Source organism: Embiotoca jacksoni, unplaced genomic scaffold, assembly GCF_022577435.1.
Source record: "Embiotoca jacksoni isolate LCO1_2020_lvr unplaced genomic scaffold, fEmbJac1.0.p SCAF_98, whole genome shotgun sequence".
NCBI lineage: Eukaryota > Metazoa > Chordata > Actinopteri > Embiotocidae > Embiotoca > Embiotoca jacksoni.
In genome coordinates, this window is record NW_027185456.1 from 717,579 (window position 1) to 742,500 (window position 24,922).

Sequence of the window (24,922 nt, forward strand, 5' to 3'; positions counted from 1 at the left end):
CGAAAGCTGCCTGCAGGGCCTACGTGTACCATGATGCATTGCAAGGGAGCATATGGAGGATTTTATTGCAGAAATGAATCACATGTATCATCAACACCACGTGGACACGAGCTGGTTGATGTTGATCAGATGAAATGTGGTGAAATAACGTCGGAGGGTTTAAAAACGAGTCCCGAGGCTGTCGGATCTGGGCGCTCGATGAGCTGTTCGTTCTTCTTCCCCCTCGCTGACACACAAAGAGAGGACGTCATGTTTCATCGACCAGCGCTGGTTTTGACTCACTGCATGTGGGAGGAGGAAAGAAAAGAAGAAGAAAAACAAAAACAAGCCGGCTGTTGTTTTTTTCTCGGATGTTTTTCTGGAGGATTAAATCTGAGAAAAAAAAAAACCTGTTTCATGTCCATGTTGTGAATTTTAACTAAACTATGTGTTAAATGTAAAAAAAAAAACAGCTGCGTCTATTTATGGAGCATCTGGAAATCAAAGATGTGAGTCGGAGTGAAGCGGTAACCATGGCGACTGATTCTTTCTTCTTTTTTTTCCAGATCCTGCCCGGAGTTCGCATCATCATCGCCAACCCAGAGACCAAAGGGCCGCTGGGAGACTCTCATCTGGGAGAGGTCAGCACTTTTATTTTAGTTTCCTCTTTTTCTATTTTCCTGTTTCTCTCCTACAGGAGCTTTTTAACAAGATATTCTGTGGCTTTCTTTTATTTTCTCTAGTTTTTATTTTATTTTGTAACTTCCTTTATTTTTTCCTGTCTTTGTCTTTTCTTTCTCTCATGTTTTTTATATTTGTCAGACTTTCTCTCGTTTTTCCTTCCATCCTTCCTCCTTTCTTTTCATACTTTGAGTGTTTTCAACTTCTGAATGTCAGAATCTTATTTTCCACTTTTCCCTGATTTATGATTTAAATCGACATCAATCCTTAAAATCATAACTATAAAATATGTATTCATTTTCACGTGTGTGTGTTTCCTGCTCCTCCGTTTCAGATCTGGGTCCACAGCGCTCACAACGGCAGCGGTTACTACAGCGGTTACGGCGAGGAGGTCCTCCAGTCGGACCACTTCAACTCCAGACTGAGCTTCGGAGACACTCAGACGGTCTGGGCCCGGACCGGGTACCTCGGCTTCCTGCGCCGCACCGAGCTCACCGACGCCAACGGAGGTGGTTTGTCCCTCCGTCGCTCGTTTTATCCTCGTCGCACGTCTTTCACACCGGCACTGACTGTCTGTCCGTCCGTCTGTCTGTCCGTCCGTCCGTCCTCTTCCACAGAGAGACACGACGCTCTGTTCGTGGTCGGAGCTCTGGAGGAGGCCATGGAGCTGCGGGGGATGAGGTACCATCCCATCGACATCGAGACCTCCGTCATCCGCGCACACAAGAGCATCATGGAGTGGTAGGTTGACACCGCCGAGGAGGAAGAGGAGGAGGAGGAGGAAGCAACACTTGTATAACGTAAAATACACAACAAGCATGAAGGTACTTTATTGATCTCAAACTTGTCTGACTTCAATTAAAACTTCCCAGAAGTACTAAATCATATTTTGAGTTTCCACCTGCTGCTTCTAGTTTTTGATGAATAGTGTTAAAATCTCCTCAACATCTACTGATGACTCAAATGACATTCTTTAACCTGAAAGCAATCTCTCATTTAGCCTCCTTCAGCTCATTGTTTTGGTTTTGTGGCCCATTTTGTCCTTTTCATGAAGTCGCTAATGAGACTTTTGCAAATTTGATGTAGAACCTTAAACTGTGGTCTCAGTTTCATTTTCAGCAAGTCAAGCTGAGACGCCGGAGACGTTTTTCTCTCCCGTCAGCTCCCGTCGCGGCGTTCAGGATTAGCTGGAAGTTTTTCGGAGAGCTGCAGGGACGTCCTGACAACACGGAGTCACAGTAATCTGGCCTGGAAGTAACAAACCGGTGGATCAGTGTCTCCGCTCTGCAGCCATGAAAACAGGCAGCGAGAGGCTGGAAACCAAATGAAATAAAAAAGCAGACGTATCTATTCCTCAACTTTAGTTTTAGTCTTTAATGTCAAACAGCTGCTGCACACGCTGCGTCATGATCTTCCACAAGAAAAGAAAAGACTACATATAAAAGGAAGTTATAAAAAAATATGTTGGAAACATAAAAACACAATTTCCAACGAGAACCAAAGCAGAAAGTGGAGCAAAGAGCAGCTAAAGAGTCAGAGTCTTTCCTCAGGAGGTGGTGGAGACCAACACGGAGATCAAAACAAAAAAAGGAAGAATATTGGACTAAAATTCATGAGAGGAAACCATCATGTAGAAGTCGGCGGTGATCTGTGGAAAGTTTGTGTTTTTGCTCCCTCAAGTGGTTTTAAAGTTCATTCTGGTTTATTTCCAGCTAACTTTGCTCTCTGACCTCTTGTTGGAGATTCAGAGAAACGAGGAGGCGACAAAAACACCGTAAATTCGGGGCAAATAGTTCGAGCTCTCTGCAGCTTTGTGCAACATGTGATATTTATTTATTTTTGTATTTTGTATTTTATACTTGAGTTTTAATCGTCCCGCTGTGTGCGTCTGTCCCCGTCCAGCGCGGTCTTCCCCTGGACCAACCTGCTGGTGGTGGTGGTGGAGCTGGAGGGCTCCGAGCAGGAGGCCCTGGACCTGGTTCCCATGGTGACCAAGGCGGTGCTGGAGGAGCACTACCTGATCGTGGGCGTCGTCGTGGTGACGGACATCGGCGTCATCCCCATCAACTCGCGCGGCGAGAAACAGCGCATGCACCTCCGCGACGGCTTCTTACAAGACCAGCTCGACCCCATCTACGTGGCCTACAACATGTAGCCTGTGTGTGTGTGTGTGTGTGTGTGTGTGTGTGTGTGTGTGTGTGTGTGTGTGTGTGTGTGTGTGTGTGTGTGTGTGTGTGTGTGTGTGTGTGTGAGAGAGAGAGAGCATGCGTGTGTATGCTGTGCATATCGCCGTTGTTGTTCATTTATTTCCCAGAATCAAGATGTACTGTATTTTTGAACCTGCGTACGGTGTGGTCTTCAGTCGTCCGTTTTCTTTAAAGTCGTGTTGTGCCGGTTGATTGATTGACTGACTGATTGGTTGCCTGACTGATTGATTGATTGACTGATTGATTGACTGACTGATTGATTGACTGCTCAGTGGTGTTACGAACCATTTCTGCACCCCCGCTCGATCTCGTGACCGTCACCAGGAGCTCGTCACTGTAGAAAGCCTTAGGGGAACACTGTGTACGGGACGCCGCGCCGCGCGTCGTCTTACCCAAGTTTTAGGAGGTAGAAAGAAAAAACTAAAAAAAAAACTAAAAAAAATGTTAGCGACTGTATCTGTCATCATGTTTTATGGTCCAATCAGAAAAATACAAACACAAAAAAAAATGGATTATTTCAATTAGAGCCGGGGCAGCCAGATTCCTGTAAAAATATAAATATTGTAAATAGACATAATAATCTATATGGAGAGGTACCTAAAACACAATGAGGTGTAGTAGCCCCTATATGCAGCTCTCTCCACCCGCACCCCGCGCGCGTGTGTGTGTGTGTGTGTGTGTGTGTGTGTGTGTGTGTCCATCTGTCCGTGTCGACGTTACGGACGTTTTACGTAGTTTCAGAGTGAATTGAACAGATTTTTATCCCGAGACGATCAAAGAAGAAACTCACTGAAAAAAAAAAAAATGAAAAAAAAAAACTTTTTCTGTTCTGAATGAAAGTTTTTTGAGAGGTTCACTTTTTATTTTGTGACCTTTCTGGCAAAAACAAAAAGTGCAATGTGTTTTTGTGTGAAGTGTTAACACGCACAGTGATCGTCGTTTGTTTTTATTGTCTTTCGGTTCTCGTCGCTGCAAACCGGTGAGATTCAGTCCTGAAAGCACCCAAAGCATCTCGTTGAGCAAAGTGCACTGTGTGAATATCAGAGGAAGATTATTATTGTGGTTATTTAAAGGGAGTTTTTTTTATAAAGGCATCCAGGTGTTCCTGCAGTTTTACATTTGACCAGCAGCCAATCAGAAACGCTGATTTTCCGTTTTTTTGATTTGATTAATGAGACAGAATAAGATCGATCTCATCTTTTCTGACAGTTACGATGAATCCGGGATCATCGACCTCCTCAGGCCTCGTTCGGACCAAACAGTGGGCGAACTCCACGAGCCCAAACAAAAAAGAAAAAGAGACTTGAGACCGACTTTCCGACGGCACACGAAAATTGAACTGCAGCAACATCTGGAGTTTGTCGCTTCAAAGGGAACTCCACATAAAGTTTACATAGAAAAAGCTCCTATTGTAGCAATAATCCCCCGAAGGATGTTCTTCACTGCAGGGATTCATCTGCTGCCCGTCACATGAGGTTAATATCTCTCTATGATTGGTCTCTATCTTCTTCTTCTGACTCGAAATACCAGAAACCAGCTGTGGCGCCTCCGTTTGTTCTTCCTGGTCACAAGGTTGGAGGCAGTCAGACATGGTTGTTTTTATATATATAAAATCGTCTGCATGTGTTGCGGTCGTCAAAACAAACCTGAATGTTTTTCACTTCCAGGACCGTCGAACAGCACGGACGACTTTCACGAGTAAAAATACGCTAAACGGACTTCTTAAATGTCTGTTTATTGTATTTTTACTGGAAATAAAACGTTACTGTCCTCTTAACGGGAGGAAAACCCTCCAACAGCAGGAAGGAAAAACTCCCTTTTAACAGCAATCTAAGTCACTCAGACCAAAATAATGACAAAAGCAGCCATTAAGACAACTAAAATGTTTCATCGCAACTCAGTAAGAAGTTAGAATTATTAATTACCATAAATAATCAGTAAAAAACTGTTCAAATGGACCTTCGCCACACTGAATCCTCAGTGAAGAACATCCTCCGGTTCTTCGGTACAACCGCTACCAGCTTATGTGCACTGACTCAAACAAACGTAGTGAGGCTATATCAGATTTTAAGATACATAAAGAACTATATTCAAAGTTTTAAAAGATATCGGTTCGTTGAGACGAACTGGGAATTCTGCGAATTAAAACCTTTTATTCAGTGTCCATGTCGTTCGGAGAAGTTCATCCATCGCTTGTTTACATCCCTGTGGGTGAATCATGTGTGACATCATCTCATCGCTCTTCTACTTCTTCTTCTTCTTCTTTGTTTTATCTTTGTTTTGTTTTTTCTCCTCATGTTTATCTGAAGGAAAAAAAAAATCTTTATGCATATCAGAAGTTGTTTAGCGCTTGTTCGGCTAACTTAGCAGTTTGGGTTTGTTGGTAGCAGCGTAGCGGTCATGTTTCAGTCCCCGAGAGTGTGTGTGTGTGTGTGTGTGTGTGTGTGTGTGTGTGTGCGCGTGTGTGTGTGTGTGTGTGTGTGTGTGTGTGTGAGGTGGAGGAAATCGATCAGGAAGGAAATTCCCATCAGAAACCTGGAGGACTCGTCTGTGTTCGAGGCTGGATGGGAGAGAGACTGCATGGTGTGTGTGTGTGTGTGTGTGTGTGTGTGTGTGTGTGTGTGTGTGTGTGTGTGTGTGTGTATTGTATGTAAATAGTGTTGATTTTGTACGGTACAAGTGTGTGTGACTTGTTTTGTACACATGATAAAAAAGATTAAATGACACTTTTATAAGAGCCTGCTATTGGCTCACCGTCACACTATACAGTGCAATAAAGTGCTTTGATTGGCTAAAACTCAGACTACTCTTTATTATTATTATTATTATTATTATTGTTATCATTATTATTATTAATAAAACAAAGTGGGAGATGACAGAAAAAATATTCCTTTAAATGCATTTATTTTGTATCTTTAATTTTGACATCTTACAGTTTACATTCATTTTAAAATCAGAATATAAAGTTGTCAAATTTAGAGAAAAATCTGTTTTTAATAAGTTCACCTTCAGTCTACATTCCTAGAAAAAAATTATTCATGATCAGCTCTTTAAATCAGGATTTTTTTTTTAATTTTTTTTTTTCTTCCTGGGACCGCTGGACCCCAATTAAAGGTACCTTTACAGGTCCCTGGACCGGCGTTTGGGAACCAAACTTCTTCCCTAATACACATAATTATTTTTCATGACAGAAGTTTCCACATGAGGTCGCTGTTTGTTTTTCAATGTCAATACAAACGTTCAGACCAGAAAGCTCCTTCAGGTCTCGGCGGCGTGAACGCGCAATCCGTTCTGGGCGTCCTGAGGGACACGTGTGACGGGAACGCGCTTTGCCTTAAAAAAAACAACAACTGAACAGGCAGAGAGCCCGGACCACCTCCTCACTGTACCTCCGCTCACTGGACTCACCGCAGCGCGGATTCTGGTTCCTGGTTCCTGGTTCGGGTCCGTTTGGACTGTTTCACCTGAGAGTTTTAATCTTCCTCCACCAGCGAGATGAACGTTTCCCTCCAACCTGCTGCCTCTGACTGACACGTAATCCTCCTTCCACGAGCCACAGTGAGGTCGGAACCTGTGAATGAAACTGTGCGTAAAAGTGGGAACAAAAAAAACCCCAAGGTGCAGAAATCTGATTTTCAGGAGAACTTTCCGTCCAAACTTCAGTGTTGCAGCCTGCTGGCGCCTCGGCGCACGTGCTTCCTGCTGAGGATGACAGTCCGATGTCCCGGTGGATGAGATGTGACCATGTCCTTTACGCACCGGCTCGCTCTGCTGCTGCTCGGCTTCACCTTCATCCACACGGTCAGTCCTGCGCTCTATCATCATCATCGGGACACTTCATTTGATGAAAATGTGAATGTTTGTTTGAAAATGAGCTTTTCCACTTTTAAAACCCTAATTTTACTGGTCAAGGTGACTTTACAGTGATTTTTCTTTTTTTTTTTCTTTTTTTTTTTTGGCCATTTTGAAATATTTCTTACAATAATACTGAACATTTTCATCTTCTGTCATAGTTTTGTGTTTTTATATCATTACTGGGTTTTAATATTTCTTAATTTAAAAATAAATGTCCTTCCTGGAACTCCTACATGTATACCTACCTTTTTAAAATAGATTTCTATAACTTTCATTGTCTGCACGGTCTGAAGCCTCTCGCTTCTTCTTTGTCTTATTTATGTGACACTCTTTGGACTATCCAGATGTGTAAACGGTCCCGAACAGAACTTTACTCTGCACGATGAAGCTGCTGCAGCTTCTTCGTTGTTTAACTGTAGCATGAATTATAGATTGACTCTCCGGACGTGCTGCTGCTGCTGCTTAATTTTTCATATTCAGGCCCGACTCACACATTAGTCTCGGCTCTATATTTAGACCTTCACTTTGTTAATAGGGCTGATCATCCGCTAAAAAGCCCGGACTGTTCCTCTGAGGGTTTGTGAGGTGACGCCAGACAGCTCGAGTGGATGATGTCCTTAAAGTCTTTACTCCGGCAGATGCAGCCGCGGTGACGTCATCGGTCCACAAATCCACTGAGTAAAAGAAACCGTGACTCATCTGAAGTTTTACTCTGAGGACGTAGAAACAAACAAAAAACAAAAAACAGCTTTCCTGAAATAATATTCTACATTATCTGCATTTGATGAGTTGTGGTTTGCAGTGTGGGTTATTTTTTCAGAGTTAAAACTCTCGGCGATGTTTCATCTTCTGAAATGAACCGTTTAAGAACTTCTGGTAGCAGAACTTCAAAAACAAACTGAATCCAGACTGTTTTTTTTGTTGTTTGTTTTTGTTCTGGTGATTTAAATCAGCTTCTGTTTAATCTTCCAACTTTAAATTGACCTTTTTAATCTGATTTCATGCAGCAACAAAAACAACTTTTTTTTCACACTCACAAAAGAAAATGTGTGTCAGTTGTGTGTGTTAATGTCCAACAGTCAGACTGCAGGTGAACGACTTGTGGCTCCCGTTATTGATCGGTGGAGAGCAGAGTCCTGCAGCTGACGTCAGGACCAAACATAACGTGAAGAGTTGAAATGATTGCTGGAGTCCGTTTCGGGCTCCGTGTTTCTGACTCCGTGCAGAAATGAGCGATGATGAGCTTTGAATCCAGGAAGTGACATCGTCGTTCTTGAGCCGTTGTTTTTTTGTTTCCTAACTGGTTTGAATCTGAGAAGGGAACAACGTTGTTCTTGAGTTTCACTTTCCCACATGACAGGAAACAAAACGTGTAACTTTCACGCCTTGACAACGCTGAGCGTGGCCGTCTCACGCTTTTGCTGTTTCGGACGGGCGTGTCTATTTCACGTTAGATGAACTCTGATGATATCGGCCGTGTCTCAGAACCGCCTCCAGAGAATTTCCCCAACTTTGGTGCAAACGTTCACCTGGACTCGAACAGGAACTGATGACATTTTGGTGGTCAAAAGGTCAAAGGTCACTGTGACCTTATGAAACACGTTGGTTGGCCATACTGTGACATCTTAATGTCCTTTTTAGTTCGTTATTTCGCATCATATCTGATGAGCAGAAGGCGAGACTGTGACCATAATTCACATTCGGTCAGATACTGAATTGATGACACCCCCTGTATTTGAAATATCATCCATCGCCATGGCAACAACTTTGCATTCCATCACAGAGGCTCCCGATCTTTTCAGACCACGTTCGACTATCTACCAAACCACGTCATTTTTTAAGTGTCACTTGTCACTGCGGATACCGACGAGTGTTATTCATGAAAGGAAATCCTCTAGATTTAACCATTGAACTGGATAAACAACAACAACAATGAAAAGTTGAAACTATATTGTGGTCAGTATTTTACTTTCAGAGCCTTAAAACTTAAAGCTCAGTGAGTTCGATCGGTGGCGTCGAGGTCAGACGAGCTTCGGGGTTACAAACCGGACAAAAAACATAAAAAACAACAACAACATTCGTTTGTTTAATTTAATCCAGAATATTTGATCCTGTATTCGTAATGGATCTGTGTGTTCCTGTGTGTCTGCGCTCATGAGATGATGACAGAGATTATGTCGTCTGTTGGACGGCGGCGGATTAAATCAGGTCACATGATTGATCTTCTGCTCGTTGCTGCTTTCTATTTATAGTTGTTGTTGTTTTTTTATTTGTTTTTAAAAAGCAGTAAATGGAGCCAAAAAGACTGGATCTAAATCAGAGGCAGGATAATTTTCAATGAGTTGTAAAACTACAGAAGAGCACAGCGCCCCCTTCAGGAACATCTGGAGTCTACATCAGTCTTTGTAGTTTTAAAGCCTAGAAAATATGTAAAACATAATGTATAAAACATCTATAAAAGTGTTTTACTTGTGATGTATTTGTTTAGTTTATTAAAGTCAGAATCAAACAGCGAGTTTATACTTATAGTTCAGATTCAGACTTCTTTCTTCGAGTTTACTGCAGAGTCAAATGTTTATTAGATATTTAGAAAAAAATCACTCGTGAAAGTTATGAGATTATATTTTCACGCAATCGCAACATACATCTTGTTATAACAATAATTTCACACCTTATAATGTCGATAAATTAGTTATAACAAAACCTTTCTATTTATGTCTCGTTATGCTGTTTTTATTTTTCTTATTAAAATCTGATCGACTGATAATTTATCTTATTTTGATTTTAGTGTTTGGTTTTTCTTTTATAATTCGAGGACACAAAAGTCAAAGTGAAAACGCCTCCAGTCGTCTGTCAGCTGGGATGCTTCGTCCTTCGGTCAGAAGTGAAGTTTGATTGACGAATGAGGTGTGTGTGTGTGTGTGTGTGTGTGTGTGTGTGTGTGTGTGTGTGTGTGTGAGAGGTATAAACACACTGGCAGCTCTGAAATGCTGCTGAGCACATCAGTATATCTACGTGTAAACAGACCTCCCAGCACGCACACACACACACACACACACACACACAGACACACACACACACACACACACACACACACTCTCAGTATATCAATGAAGTCAAGTTGACACATGTTTAAGTGTGTTTCTCTTTGTGTGAATTGTTCACGATGCCCTTTGTATACACTCTGTTTGAGTGTGTGTCCTTGGATACCGGGACACACACACACGCGCACACGCACGCACACACACACACACACACACACACACACTGTTTTGAAGATGGCGAAGCAGCATGAAATGAGGTTTCTCGTTTGGCCCTCAGCGGTAGATGTCGGTACAGTCGGTGCTAACGAGGTGAAGTTAATTCAATCTAACGAGCTGATTTTGTTTCAAATGAAATCTGCGGCGGAGACGGACGGTGGCGGCGACGCGTCGTCCGCTCACAACTCACACAAAGGAAGAAGAAGAAAAGGCGGTAAAAAGAAGCGCAACGTTAACCAGGTACCAGGTACAAGGTACCAGGTACCATCGAAGGAAAGAGAACTTTTCCATTCAGAAGTCCATTGAGAATCATCACGTTTTTAGGTTTTCTTCAGCATCAAAATCATCCAGTGATTGTTTGTGCATCGACGAATGCCGAGAACAGAATCTGCTGAAAGCCAATTCAGATGTGTTTTTATAGTTCAAAGTCCTTCAGTTTTGTTAATTATAAAAACTTTGGTCCAGCAGTTCTCCGAAATACATAAAGATAAAATTGGGACCTGAATGTCCAATTTGAGGAAGCGGTTTAAAAACATCCTCCTTAAAACTGCAGGATGTCAGCCGATTACAGAAACATGAACTTTAGTCCAGAAAGCTGAAGAACGTTCATCAAACTGCAGCGTGAATAATCTGAGACACGCCGAGGCAGAGGCTGAACTTCTGACCTTCACAGGAGGTTTGTTCATGTTGGAGATAATATTCATAATATTTATTCCCCCCTCTCCCTCCCTTCCTCCCAACAGGTTAATGGAAAGTTTCCTCACTGCCAGCTCTACTGGGAGATGCAGAGAGCCCGGAGAGAGTGTCACACACAACTCCAGCAGCAGACGGAGGATACCGCAGGTGCACACACACCTGAAAACACACACTCTGAAACACACACTCTGAAACACACATGAAAACACACACTCTGAAACACACACTCTGAAACACACCTGAAAACACACACTCTGAAACACACACTCTGAAACACACATGAAAACACACATTAGGAATTGGAATTAGGAATAAAAAAAAAAAAAAAACAGTCTATATGTGTGTGCTTGTTTTACTGACGTTGTGGGGACATACACGTGTTCACACAATGACCGTTTGGGGACTCGCCTCCAATTGGGGACAAAAAAAAGTCCCGATAATTTACAGCATTAAACTTTTAGTATTCAGGAAATGAATGTAAGTCAATGTAAAGTGATGCAAACACAAATCTGCGTGTGTGTGTGTGTGTGTGTGTGTGTGTGTGTGTGTTGACGAAGGTCAGTTTCATGAAGAGGAGGGTGTGTCTGTTTCAGTCTGTTGCAACACTCGCGCTATCAATCATTTATTTAGGTCTAAAGCCAAATACTCAGAAGTTTTGAGCAACTCTCTCACACACACACGCACACACACACACACACACACACACACACACACACACACACACACACACACACATGTTGGTCTTTGTGTAGTTGTGAGCACATCAAACCCAATAAACACTTTAACTTTTTAACAGTTGTGAGGACTTACTGAAAATGTTGTGACTACGAACTTCAAACTAAAACAAAGAAGGACGTGTTTAAACAGCAGAGGAGCCCGAATTCTTTCCCATGAAGAGCCAAAAATAAATGTTTATGTTATTTGGTGTTACATTTCATTAAAATATAGATATATACTTTACAGAAAAGTAACTTTGAAAAGTCTGACGTAGCTGACGGTACATATGTTATTTAGAATATTTATAAAGAAGGTGCCTCCAGTCCTTATTTAATTATTAAATTTGAGGTTTTACTCTTTTTTTATTTTTTATTTATTTTCTATATTTCAGGAAACAGAAGTGAGTCTCGTTTGCGTCACATTCGTTTCCTCGAACGTTTATCTGAAAATCTGAAATCGTGACCCAAATTTAAACCTCATGTTCATCTTTAAAGCAGGTCGAGTTTTATCAGGTTGTTTTTAAGTTTCTGTGCCCACAAAATCAGTGAAACTGGAGAACACACACACACACACACACACACACGCACAGACACACACACACACACACACACACACACACACACACACACACACACACACCGACACACTCACGGTTACGAGTGTTTGAATGTTTCAGCACACTGATAATGAAAAGATGTGCGTGTGTGTGTGTGCGTGCGCGTGTGTCTGTGTGTGTGTGTGTGTGTGTGTGTGTGTGTGTGTGTTAATCTTCAAGGTGAAAACATCAGACAAAGTCGGACCTCGACCGGCTGCATTTGCTTATTTTCTGAAAGTTATTTCTGGAACGAGAAGTCAAACAATTCAGCAACTTACAAACAAAGATTACAGATATTTTCTATATTTTAATTATTGACAGTAAATTAAACTTAAAAGGTAAAAAGCAGCTCTGAATTTGTCCTCACACATCTTCTTCTGTGTCACAAATATTTAACAAGTCTCACTGAAAATCTCACATCTTATACACAATAAACAACTAATGAAAGTTTAAATTATAATCAGCATATTAGTAAATGATAAAATTTACAAAAATAAAATTGTCTAGAGAAAAAAAGTCCTTCAAACACTTAAATCTTCAAATCAAATAAAAAAAAAATGCCTTAAATATCAATTAAATTGCACCATTTTACAGAAAGTTGCTTAAAAATACATCAAATTAGATTTTTAATACCTTAAAATATTAAATTACGTTAGACATGAGAAGTAAAACTAACATTTAGATCTTCACTTTGGTCTGTTAAGGAGCAGTTTTCTCAATTATTTGACCATTTAAGGGGCTTTTTAGTTGTTGAATTACAGGATTTCTACTCTGCAGTAAAGTCAGCAGGCTGCTTTGATGTTCACTTGATTTATCGTCCAGCAGCTCGCTCAGGATCAACGAGTCTAAAAACGAGCAGCTCGGCCAAACAGGAAGTTCTGTGCAAGCTAAATCATAATTATAATGTGTGTGTGTGTGTGTGTGTGTGTGTGTGTGTGTGCGTGTGCGTGTGCGTGTGCGTGTGTGTGTGTGTGTGTGTCCAGGATGTCACGGCGAGTGGGACAACGTCTCGTGTTGGCGCAGCGCGGTGGTCGGCGAGGTGCTGACCCTCCCCTGCCCCTCCCCCTTCCTGCTCCTGTTTGGCAAGCACGGTGAGTTTCACTACACACACACACACACACACACACACACACACACACACACACACACACACACACACACACACACACACACACTTCCTCCTCCTGCCCTCCATTTGTCTTCCTCATCGCACATAATTGTAGATGTTTTGATCAAATTTCAGAATCTTTGATGGATGTAATTCTTCTTCTGCAGTAATTCGGCAAAACACCAATCAAACAGACACGCCCCCAAAAACAGGTCTTCTTGAATCTTCTTTTCTAATGAATGAGGGATTATTTTCAGATGGACCTCCAGAAAACTAAGAAGAAGGAGTGACTTTAGCTAACAACACCGAGATAACTGATGGACACATTTTATTCACTTTGGATTTGATGAGAGAAGTTGAATGGGAGTCTATGGAGCCGGAGGCTTTTTGGAGCCGACCTCTAGTGGCACTCGCTGGTATTGCAGCTGAAGACACTTCTGGATCAGAACCATTTTACAGACCTGAAGCTACGAACTCTTTTAAATACAGATGATACTCTGGATTCAACCCCTAAAATCTTCCGGGGGTTTGGATTTAGCGTTTTGAATCTCCGCTGGTCGCCCTCCTGGAGTTTCCTTCCTTTCACAGCTGATTTCACAAACTGTCGTCTTCCAGCCGGTTCAGTCGGCTTCATCCATCACGCTGACGGCCTCTCGTCCGTCGGCCTTTGATCGTCTCCGTCCTCCGTCGTCTGCCTCCACCTCCTCCTTCCTCCTTCCCTTTCCTCTCCCATCAGCCCCTCCGGTGACCCCGGAGTCTCATTTTCCCTTTAAAGGATGAATATGGTTCACTTGAACTTTTTTGCGAGCTGCAGTTATCTTTTTAATCTGCTTTAGTGTTTTCTAGAGAACAGAAACCTGCTTCCATCTGTCGTCATGCTTCCTTTTATCTCCTCCATCACCGCCCTCTCCATCTCTTCGTCGATGTGTGTTTTCATGTAATCACCATGTGATCACCATGACAACAGCTGCTCCGCATCAAAAGAGAAATCACCGCCTGATAAAATGTTCTGACTCTCGCTGCTGTCAACACGTGAAAACATCTGACCGTGAGAGAAACAACAAACTGTTTGTGATGAACTAATCGGTCCACTGGACGATGTGCGTCTGTCTCAGGTGTCCTCAGCAGGAACTGCACGGAGCGAGGCTGGTCCGGCGTCCACCCCCACATCTCCGTCGCCTGCTCGTCAGACATCACAGACGAACCCACCGAGGTGCGTTCAGGGTCCGCCGTGTTGGTGCAGAGTGTGTTTTATAATATTCAAAGACCTTAAACGGTGTAATTATTTGTTTTGTTTTTTTGAGTGTGTCTGTGTGGCGATCGGTTGTGTGCAGCTTTTTCAATCCAATCTGCACCTTCGGGTTAGTTGCTGCAACCGGTTGCCACGGTAACCAGCAAGCTCATGCAGCATTGGCTTTATTACCGCGAAAACTTTCCCTTTCTTCTGCTGCTTTTCTCCGTCCAGGTCTTTAATCATGTGTGTGATCAGTTGGATGTCGACCTCGCTGAAGGTCTTCTCATGTCTGATGTCTGATACACCAACTCTTATCACAGATGGAGGCAGCGCGTCCCGCCGCGAGTCCCACAATGCACCAGTCACAATCAATGCAGCATAATCAGCGCCGGTTTATCCTGCTTGTTTCCAAACTAGCGGGTCAGGACCCCTGCAGCGGGGCACAAGATTAATCCGAGCGGCCGGAAGACAGTTAGCAGGATAGAAAAGACAGAAAAAAATAAAGCGGTTGTGGATTTTTCTTCAATATTTAATGTTTTACCGCTTTATGTTAAACTCAGTATAAAAGTTGCATCTCTCTGATCTACTTTAAGCTTGGAGTCGTTTTCATTCATCAGCGCTCTCATGTGTGGTGATGAAAAGAGGCTGATTTCATATCAGCGTGCAGCTTCTGTGTGTGTGTGTGTGTGTGTGTGTGTGTTTGTGCGTTGTGGAGCCAGACTAACAAAGAAATACCAAACGCTGAACGTCAAATGTTTAGGGCAGCACGGTGGTGCAGTGGTTAGCATTGTCGCCTCCCAGCAAAAAGGTTCCGGGTTCGAATCCGGTCCTGGGCCTTTCTGTGTGGAGTTTGCATGTTCTCCCTGTGCTTGCGTGGGTTCTCTCCGGGTTCTCCGGCTTCCTCCCATCATCCAAAAACATGCACCTCAGGTCAGGTTACCTGGCACCACGCTAGTGGCAGCCTGCTGCAGCATCTCCCCCCTGAGAGCCCCCCTGCTGTAGTGAAGAAATTTCCCCTCGGGGATTAATAAAGTGAAAAAAAAAAAAAAAATATCCAACTACAAACGGATTTCACCAAACAACCGACACACACATCTCAAGATCCGACTCAGACTTTGAAATTTTTAAGTTCTCATTCTTGAGGTCTTGAAAAACGTCTCCGTAAAAGCTCTTACGGTGTGAAAACTGTCATCGTTTCCTCTCCGGCTCGTTACTGAACCACAGGCTTCTTTTTTCCTGTTTCCTGTAGAAGTAACAAGTGTTAGGGGACTTCTCAGTGTGCATCCTTCAGTACATCCTTCAGTACATCCTTCAGCGCATCCTTAAACTGTGCGTACCTGCCGTGCGGCGAGACACCGGCTTAACGCTGCAGCTCCTCCAGCGCAGCGGCGGGTTCAGTTCCAGGTCTCGGCACACTCTGCTGTCTAATCCGCCCTCGTCTGTTCCCATATCTGCTCCTTCACGAGATGAAGGTAAAACTTGAATCCCTCCATCGAGGATTATGGGGCTGAATGACACATCTGACTCTGTGTGTGTGTGTGTGTGTGTTTCCTGCCGACCCCGAGGCGTCCTGCACGATGCCATGGAGCTTATTTTCTGACCTTCCCAGTTATTGCCTGTGATTGCGGTTGCTTTCCGCGACCCTCCGTCGTACTCTGAGCTTTAAACCAGAAGGTAACATCCAGGTTTAAGAGGAATATCAGGAAAAAAACGTTTACTGTGCCGAGTCTTCGTGTTTTCAGGTTCTCCGTGTGGCGCCGTAGACTGTAGTGAAGCCAATGCAGAGGTGCCTATAAGTGCAATACCAGCGAGGGCCACTAGGGAGAGGGCGGGGGGGGACCGGCTCCAGAAAACCTCCCGCTCTAAGTCGTCTCCAAACTTTTCAGCGTGCGTCTTCTTTATTTTTCTGTCTTCAACATGTCCGTCACACGTCTGTATTTGTCTGTTGTCTTCTTTTCTTTCCTCTCTGCGTGTCAACATGAACAAACGTTCGCTGCAGTTTTCAGGACGTGTGCATGTTGTCATCCGTTTGTTTTTTAAATAATATTCTCCATGTAAAATATTTTAGATAACAAGTTTATATTGAGAAGAAACACAGCAGGTGAAAGTAGATATGAAGGTCTTGTGCAGGATTACCGACGAAACGTCTCCACCGTCAAACCTCAGATTGACCCTCACAAATATCTACACACACACACACACACACACACACACGCACACACACACACACACACACACACACACACACACAGCTGGCTGGTGATCCTCTGCTGAGCCCTCCGGTTTGGGATTCCCGCTCTGACTCTCGGTGAAGCTTCTGTTTCGTTTCCTGGAGAAGAGACTGAAGCTTTCTGTCTGGAGACCAGACGTCACCGCTGGCTCTCGGCTCACAAACACACACTCGTCACACCGGGACCTCCCGGTTCGAGGCTCCGGCACGGATCACGGTTCGGATTTAAATAACGTCACGCAACCACTACGACCACTAGAGGGCGCTTAACTTTACCTTCAACTTTCACAAGACCTATGAGGTCGTATTTTGGAGGAAGACCGTCTCATCTCTTCGTATAACTAAGTTTTTGCACCAAAAAATAGGCAGTCCAGATTTTAGGATAACGCGAATAATATTAAAGGGCTATCTGCTGTAAATTTTAAGGATTCGTTCATTCTTATTGAACCTCATAATTATCACGTAGAAATCCGGGAAAATAAATCTCTTGTAGTTTGACCGTATTTGCTGGAAGTATGAAACGGCGATGAACATTTGGAAACAACAGGAACTTTTTGGAGCTCAGTGAAGAACTGACTCCGGCAACAACGCAGGAACATGTCTGTATGACATCCGTCCGTCCAGACACGCGTTTGTACGTGTGATGGACGTCAACGACCGGTTCGATATCAAAACGACCGGTTCAATATCTAAATGACCGGTTCAATATCTAAACCACCGGTTCGACATATCTAAACGACCGGTTCAATATATCTAAATCACCGGTTCAATATACCTAAACCACCGGTTCAGGAACCTCTTGGATGTCTATGGACGAAGAAAACGGGTTCAATGACTGAGCGTCTGAGGACATGCATATTTTCTAAATATTTATATGCTTTTAAATATGTTCACGTGTACGCTGAGCTATACGTGTGCACGTGTTTATGTGAACGGGTTTGTGCGGCTCTGGATGTAGATATCGAGTGCACGTGAACTCGTGGTGTGTACGTCCGGTTAACGGCCAGATGGTGTTTTTGACACGGGGAATGTTGTTTATAGATGACGAGAGAGCGATGAACGCCAGGCACTGAGACACACACACACACACACACACACACACACACACACACACACACACACACACACACACACACACACACACACACACACACACACACACACACACACACACCCAGTGGGCAGCATTAACACAGCTCCACCACAGTCCAGATCTGCGTGTCGGTCTGAAGAGTTGTTTTGAGATGGACCAGATCTTCCCTCTGACCTCCGACCCCGCTCTTATTGTGAAAGAGCCTCTGGACTTTTAGAAAAAAGAAACAGGAGTCACGAGAAGTGGAGCGAGTGAACAACTGTAAACACACTGCATGCATCCGTACAATCTTTGTTCGGGCAGCTGCAGCACCACTGAAAGTAAAAACGAAAAACAGCAAGAGATAACAAAAAAATTTAAATAATGAAGAAGGAAGCGGCGCCCCCTCATGGCTTAAACTGTCAGTTCAATCTAATTCCTACATTCATACCTGCCTGTGTCCATTAATTCAAGAAGAAGAACAGCGATTTAGATGAACCAGAAAAGATCATTGTATAATCCAGCCTCACCTGCAGGCATGAATCATCACGTGGAAGGAAAAGCCAGCTGTGCTTCACATGATTGGATCAGACAGACGACCTCGTCGTTCCTGATTCGATGAGGAATGATTTGTTCTGTGTTTTCTGTTCCCAGCTGGTCTTCTACAAAGTGGTGCAGGTTCTGTCCACGCTGGGCCACAGCCTGTCGCTCATCGCTCTGCTCACCAGCACCGTCATCATCTGTCTGTTCAGGTACTCACACACACACACACACACACACACACACACACACACACACACACACACACCAGTCACACGAACCACAAGAAACAGAACCTCTGAACTCTCCTGAATCTGCCTCGTGCATCTCCCAGTGTCAATATTTACAGACAGATTTCATAAACTCCACAAATTAAGGCGTCTGCACTGCAAAAAACATTTGGCCAAAATACAAGAAAAAAAACCCCACTGAATTTGGGGAAATAAGGACCTAAAAGCTGTGAAATTATTGGTCCGTGCAGCGAAGTAATTTTACTTGACCTGAAATCTTAAAATCAGCTGGTTCAAGTGTAGAAATAAATAAACTCCAACTAGATTTTTGCAGTGTGAAAAATGCAAATAAAAAACCTCCGGGGGGGGGGCGGCGGCAGCCTCCAAAATAAACGGCTGAGATTATTACAACCTATGAAGGACAAAAAGAAAAGTGTGTCCTGTTTGTGGGTTTCTATTTTTAAAAGGATATTTCAGGTTTGACTTTGTTAACACTTTTACTTTTTACCCTGAAAAGTTGCATCAGAAACATTTCTCGTTAACATTACAGGAGTGTAGTTGAACATGTCAGCATGTCTCTTCTGTTGGGGAAAATAAAGCATCAAGAATTATTTCTGGATCTCCTTTTGGTGTCTGTAACATAGTTTAAAAACAGAAAATATCTCCAATAAGTGATTTAGCTCGCTCTTAGATGCATTTATGTGCTGCATGTTTCTCCTTAACAAACACATCGAATCAAATATGAGATGATTGTTGTCAGTTTGGAGTGAAATCTGTCTGCAGAGCTGGAAACATGAACCCTGAAAGTGATGATAAATGTACTCGGGGTGTATTAATTACTGCGGTTTATACGATGAAGGCCTATTTATAGTCTCTGGAACATGTGTGTGCCCTCTGACACGCAGGGCGAGCCGGGTGAGGACAGCGAGTCGTGGATCCGTCTGGACGGACTCCAGCTGTTCACTCAGCCTGTTTAGATACCAGATCCTTCACTGGATTCATGTCCTGACGCTCTCCATAAACACGCTTCTTTAACATTTATGGTATGTGTGTGTGTGTGTGTGTGTGTGTGTGTGTGTGTGTGTGTGTGTGTGTGTGTGTGTGTGTGTGTGTGTGTGTGTGTGTGTGTGTGTGTGTGTGTGTGTGCAGGAAGCTCCACTGCATGAGGAACTACATCCATCTGAACTTGTTTGTGTCCTTCATGCTGCGAGCCGCGGCCGTGCTGACCAAAGACACGCTGCTGTTCTCGGACGACGAAACCACCGACTGCAGCACGCAGCCCTCACTGGTGACCAGAAAAACAACAACAACAACAACAACAACAACACCCGCTGTTCCACGTCACGGAGTAATGTTGTGGTGTTGTTGTGGTTGCAGGTGGGCTGTAAGGCCAGCCTGGTGTTCTTCAACTACTTCATCATGGCCAACTTCTTGTGGCTGCTGGTGGAAGGCCTCTACCTGCACACGCTGCTGCTGGTCATCCACACCTACTCCACCCGCCTCTCCGTCTACATGCTCATCGGATGGGGTACATCCTTTTCATCCTTTTATTCTTCTATTCTTTTTGCAACCTGAGTTTGATCTTGTATTTTGTTTTCTTTCGGTCAGGATTCCAGTTAAGTTGTGAAAATGTCTTAAAAAAAAACTACTTCTAAGCCAAGTATGAAAAACCTCTGCAGCCACATTTTATGCAAACTTTTACGAAGTAAAACTTAAGTTTTAAAACATACTTAGTATGCCAGCCTGAAAATGTGCATTAAATACGTGAAATAAGATGATTCGACCAACTTTGGAGCAACTTAAAGGGAAACCGAAGAAAAAAAACAGTTCATTTCTGAAATCTGGAGACGAAAATATAAAAATATGTTCAAACTCATGGAAATAATCTTCATATAATAATAACCTTCTTCAAAGACAAACAAAAACTCTGATGTCGGCCATGATGCACATTTCTGCGGTTCTCTGACCGAAAGATGAAGACAACACTTTTAGTTTATTGGGAAAATTGTGCACTTATTTACTGTCTTGCAAAAAGTTCTATGAGCTCGATAACATTTTAGATATCAACGGGGGAAATGAGGTTTTAGTCAGCAGGCTTGGAGCACGAGGACTGGAAGCAGCAAGACTGTTGTATTCTTCAATGTTTCACCAAAAGTATGACATGTTTCACAACACTCATGTTTACAAGTCAGTTCTGCATGAAATCTCTTGTTTTGACAGTTTTTATTTGGATTTCTAAACATTTTTTTTAGGAAAAAAACAAACGAAGCAGAATCCATAATTAAAAGACAAACAGATCACCAGAGATTAATTCAGTAACTGCAGCTGGTCTGATTGTAATATTTGTAATCTGTATAAATATTGTTGAACTGTTAGTGAAGCCTGCTGCAAATTCTCTCAAAGTGTCGTAGGAGGTCAAATAAAACCCAGATCAAATCTTTATTTACTGAATGTTCCTTTCTGCCTCCTGGAAGGCCGTTTCTCTTTTCTTCGTGCCACTTTAGTTTCGACACAAAACGGTGTGAGAGGAACAGAGACAGTGCGTCACGCTGCTGAAGTGGACTCGCTGTGTTTAGTGAGAGTTCGGCCGGTAAACAGTCTGCTGGCATCTGTGTTCGCTCGGCCGCGTGACACCTCCTTCCACCATCCATCACCCGCTCTACCAGCATGATGCTGCTGCTGCATCACTGCCGGGCCACAGCTGTTTATTGTGTGTGTGTGTGTGTGTGTGTGTGTGTGTGTGTGTGTGTGTGTGTGTGTGTGTGTGTGTGTGTGTGTGTGTGTCTAGACGTCATATTTCCTGTGTGGCACCTCGTTCTGGTTGAACCTAAGCAGACTCTCTCTCTCTCGGACCCTCAGGGATCCCGTTTGTTTTCATGGTGGCGTGGGTCGTATGTCGGATCAACCTGGAGGACACCATGTAAGTCTCACCGGCTTCATGAATAAACACGCTCGGTTGTTTTATGATGTTCAAACTGTGCTACGATCACGATGCGAGGTTACGCACAATCTCGAAGGTCTCTGTTTCGTTGTCTTTGGCGACACCTGTGGCAACAAGCGGTAACTGCAGCTGTGTTGTTGTTTTTTTCCCCAAACAGCATCACCTGCTTGATGTCACAAAATGATGTTTGATAGAAACGTTTTATTTTTGTTAAGTTGGACAGATTTGACCTTTTTTTTTTAAATTTGTTTGATTTTGAGGGTTTTATTCTGTCAACAGAATAAATGTTGACGTGACCTGAGGTGCAGTCAAGGCTTGCCTGTTACTTGTGGGCGGGGCTTAAGTTCTTCCAGTTCTTAGACATGATTATTTTAAGGATTAAAAATGAACACTAATGTTTTATTTTGCAATTTTCCATTTTTTTTAATTGCATGCATCTTCATGAGCCAACACTTTTCATCAAGAACATCCACTTTATGAAAATATGACCAAAACTTTGACCATTAAATTTCTCCACGTCCTCAAGCCTTGACAACTTTCTTCTTACGTTCATCTGAAGTATTTTTAGCGGCTGCTCAGTTTGCCTATAAATCAAAACAACTCTATAATCTATAATATAAATCTATAATAATATCAATCCCACTAACGTATGAAGTATTTTGTAGGTGTTGGGAGGTGAACGACAACCCCGTCCCCGACAGACTGATCAACTGGCCCATCATGGCGTCCATCATTGTGAGTTTTTGTCCAGATAATTATTTATTATTGTTGGACCATTTAAAAGCACTTCAACAAATGTTCAAGAAGTTTTAATTTGTGTTTTTTTTTTTGGCAGATTTCACAGATTCTGACTAATCTTTCTGGTTTGAAGTATAAACCTCGACTAACAGGACTCTCTGTCTCTCTCTGCTTGTTTTTCCTCCACAAGATCAATTTCATCCTGTTCATCAGCATCATTCGTATCCTGATACAGAAACTGCGCTGCACGGATGTCGGAGGAAACGACCAATCACAATACCGGTACGGTGAGCTTTCTGATGACGTTAAACTTCCAGTCCAGCTTTTTGCTTTGACCAGCTCATAATAAAAACCAGACCTGTTTCTGAAGACGAGCTGGGACTTCAAGTAGATGTTTTTGTTTCTTGGTGCTGCTTGAATTTGCTGTTATAAAACCTCAAAATGCTTTTGGTGATAGAAAGTGAAGAGAACAGCGAGGAACCAATTTTACCTCTATTTTTTTTTCTTCTTTCTTTTTTGGGAAAAGTGGCCGAACAAAAACGCCTCATTTGAAACTCACCGCTTTTCTGAAAATCGCTGTAGGAAATCTTTTTGCCTGCTCTTTGTTGTGTGAATTAAACTGTGGTTTTTTTTTTGCAGGCGTCTAGCCAAGTCCACCCTCCTGCTGATCCCTCTGTTCGGGGTGAACTACGTGGTCTTCTTCTACCTGATGGAGCCGGCCGACAAAAACGTGAAGCAAATCAAGATCTTCTTCGACCTCGGCCTCGGCTCCTTCCAGGTACAACGTGTGACGGGCTTCAACTGCCATAAATCATAAATAAAATATCTGCTTGTTTTATTTAGGAGGAAAATAGACACAAAAAAAGGCTTCTCTGAAAATATTTCGTACTTAATTTACTCGATGGAAATACCGACAACAATGATAAAAAAGGACCGAACATTTTCTGCAGCATTTTGTTTACATTTGTCTGCAGTTTATTGCCTGTTTTGATTGTTAAAAAAAACTTTATTTTCTTCTTTTTTTTTTTACTGACAGATTGGGATCCTCCTTTTGTTTTGTTTTTCTAGCAGCTCAAAGGACGACAATCTGATCCTGACTGTGTTTTTTCGGTCATTTTAAATCCCTTTACAAGGGAACCATCAGATCTGCATGTATCGGTCGGTAACATGTGTGTTCTTTTAGGGTCTCATCGTGGCCGTCCTCTACTGTTTCCTCAACAGCGAGGTGAGCCCGTGTTTAAAGTCCTCCTCACGTCATCTTGTCGAGTCCATCCTTCTGAATATCTCTGTCTTGTGTATGAAAAACAAGGTTCAGAGCGAGCTGCGGAGGAAGTGGAGGAGTTTATCTCTGAAGCGTTACGTGGGACAGGACTACCGGCTTCACGCCACGTCGGTGAGCCGGAACGGCACCGACAACTCGGCCCAGTTTCCCCGGAGCTCCCGAGCTCAGTCCATCCTGCAGACCGAGACCACCGTGCTCTGACCGGGGGGCCGAGAACCGACGCTCGTGTTCAGAAGTCTCGCTGAAGGACTCTGTGATGGATGAATCACGTGCAGCTGCAGGGACTGAAGACGTTTTCCGTGGCGAAAGACTTCCTGGAGTTTTTCTTACGTCGCTGCTGAATCTGCCTTCACGGTGATATCAGATCAACCTGCTGAAGATTCCTGCATCAACAAACACAACATTTCATATGATTACAGTTTGGTTTTTTTAAAAGGCAGAAAAATCCAACTTTCACTCCAAAAAATACTTCATCTATAGAGTTGTTGTGGGCCGACAGGTGAACGTGTCATCTGTGGTTCAACATAAAAACACATCAACCACAGAGATGAAAAAAAACAAGCCATACAGATTTATGTATCTGAAAATATGTTTATAATTTTACAGGTACCCCCCAAAAAACAAATATATATATATATGTATATATATATATATAATTATATATGGACAAGGAAACTGACTGTCTGCCCCGCTGCCCCTAGTGGTCGTTAAGAGTAGGACCTGTGTCTCCTGGCGATCCTCGCAGCCTTTAATCTGTCTGTTCGTCAAATTCATGTTTCTGCTCTTCAGTTCAAACATCTCGCAACACGTCAGACTGATTTTAAAACTTTAAATTATTAATGAATGTCCCGTACTGCGAGAACAAACGTTGACTTTATGTGTGAATTCAAGAGGTGTGCAGGTCACTGTAGCTCATGTGACTCCTCATTGTCCTTTTTTAAAGAATTTTTCAAAGAAACATGGATCTCTGATGGGCATATTATCATAAATATGTTTGAATTATAGCCATTATTCCTAACGGAAAAGGATCTGAAGCCATATTTACACCATTATGGGGTATTTTTTAAAATCGATATAATCTTGTTTACCATATCTAAACAATTATCGGAGGATTTATTACCTTTAAATTAAATATATGAGCGAATTATTTTTGGTATCGGCAGAAAATGAAGCTGACAGCATTCAGTTTGGATTAAAAGTACTTAGAAAACAAAACCACATACTTGCCTTGTACAGAGACTGATTGATTTGTGTTTTATGTCATTTGTTTTTTACACAGTTGAGCATATTAGTGTCTGATTGTGTGTTCATGTGCGAAGGGCGACTGAGCATTAATGTCGATGTGTACGTTTTTCGACACGACTGTAATGACTTTATGTTTTAATGTATAAAACGTTTATCATAGAGTCCATTCTCTCTCCTACGTGATTTCATACACACACATACATGAAATAATACACGCCTAATCACTTACTGGTATTTTTAAATTGATTACGAGCGTCAGATGGAGTCCAAACATCCTGTTTTGGTTCTGAATTTGCTTGTCGGGATTATTCG

The 24,922-nt window shown here is 42.7% G+C and overlaps 2 protein-coding genes across 3 annotated transcripts in view; both read left to right on the forward strand.

Annotated features, from left to right (window-relative positions):
* LOC138193890 (disco-interacting protein 2 homolog C-like) overlaps positions 1 to 5,668 on the forward strand; it is a 41,574-nt gene extending 35,906 nt beyond the window's left edge. The window contains 4 exon segments of the mRNA XM_069142185.1: positions 546 to 620; positions 995 to 1,169; positions 1,278 to 1,401; positions 2,563 to 5,668. Of these exon segments, the coding sequence (XP_068998286.1) occupies positions 546 to 620; positions 995 to 1,169; positions 1,278 to 1,401; positions 2,563 to 2,815 (627 nt within the window). The 3' untranslated portion in view covers positions 2,816 to 5,668.
* A 554-nt stretch (positions 5,669 to 6,222) lies between these two features.
* LOC138193888 (vasoactive intestinal polypeptide receptor 2-like) lies at positions 6,223 to 24,771 on the forward strand. 2 transcript variants are annotated; one of them, XM_069142182.1, is made up of 14 exons: positions 6,223 to 6,452; positions 6,531 to 6,668; positions 10,726 to 10,825; positions 12,974 to 13,081; positions 14,214 to 14,311; positions 18,289 to 18,386; positions 19,554 to 19,692; positions 19,782 to 19,932; positions 21,264 to 21,324; positions 22,011 to 22,080; positions 22,274 to 22,365; positions 22,723 to 22,861; positions 23,267 to 23,308; positions 23,393 to 24,771. In XM_069142182.1, exons 2-14 carry the CDS (start codon positions 6,612 to 6,614, stop codon positions 23,564 to 23,566), a joined length of 1,329 nt encoding a protein of 442 aa, XP_068998283.1. In that variant the 5' UTR covers positions 6,223 to 6,452; positions 6,531 to 6,611; the 3' UTR covers positions 23,567 to 24,771. The 2 variants fall into 2 exon arrangements, with proteins under 2 accessions (XP_068998283.1, XP_068998282.1); XM_069142181.1 differs by having other exon boundaries at positions 6,223 to 6,668.
* Positions 24,772 to 24,922: the final 151 nt, after the last annotated feature.